The following is a 246-nucleotide window of genomic DNA, read 5'->3' on the forward strand; positions in this document are numbered from 1 at the left end:
CCCGGCCCGGCCGCCCCCGGCCCTGTCCCCTTCCCCGCCCCGGTCAGGCCCGGCCCGGCCCCCCCCGTCCCTACCCGGCGGCCGCGCCCTCGAACTTGAGCGTGAGGGTCTCCTCGATGATGCGGTTGTTGACCTCGAGCAGGATCATGTCGGTGCCGGGGAGGGGAGGGGCTCTCAGGGCGCCGTGGCCGGAGGGAGCCGAGCCCGCTGCGCGCACCGGGGACCCGCCCGAGCCTGCGCCGCCGC

General features: G+C 78.9%; 1 protein-coding gene across 1 annotated transcript in view; it reads right to left on the reverse strand.

Moving 5' to 3' along the window:
• ARPC2 (actin related protein 2/3 complex, subunit 2, 34kDa) overlaps window positions 1-240 on the reverse strand; it is a 20,993-nt gene extending 20,753 nt beyond the window's left edge. Inside the window, exon 1 of the mRNA XM_010568301.1 lies at window positions 75-240. Coding sequence (XP_010566603.1) covers window positions 75-148 — 74 coding nt within the window. The 5' untranslated portion in view covers window positions 149-240. The remainder of the gene's footprint in view (window positions 1-74) is intronic.
• Between the last annotated feature and the right edge of the window lie 6 nt (window positions 241-246).

Source organism: Haliaeetus leucocephalus, unplaced genomic scaffold (assembly GCF_000737465.1).
Source record: "Haliaeetus leucocephalus isolate CR32 unplaced genomic scaffold, Haliaeetus_leucocephalus-4.0 Scaffold1, whole genome shotgun sequence".
Taxonomy (NCBI): Eukaryota; Metazoa; Chordata; class Aves; order Accipitriformes; family Accipitridae; genus Haliaeetus; species Haliaeetus leucocephalus.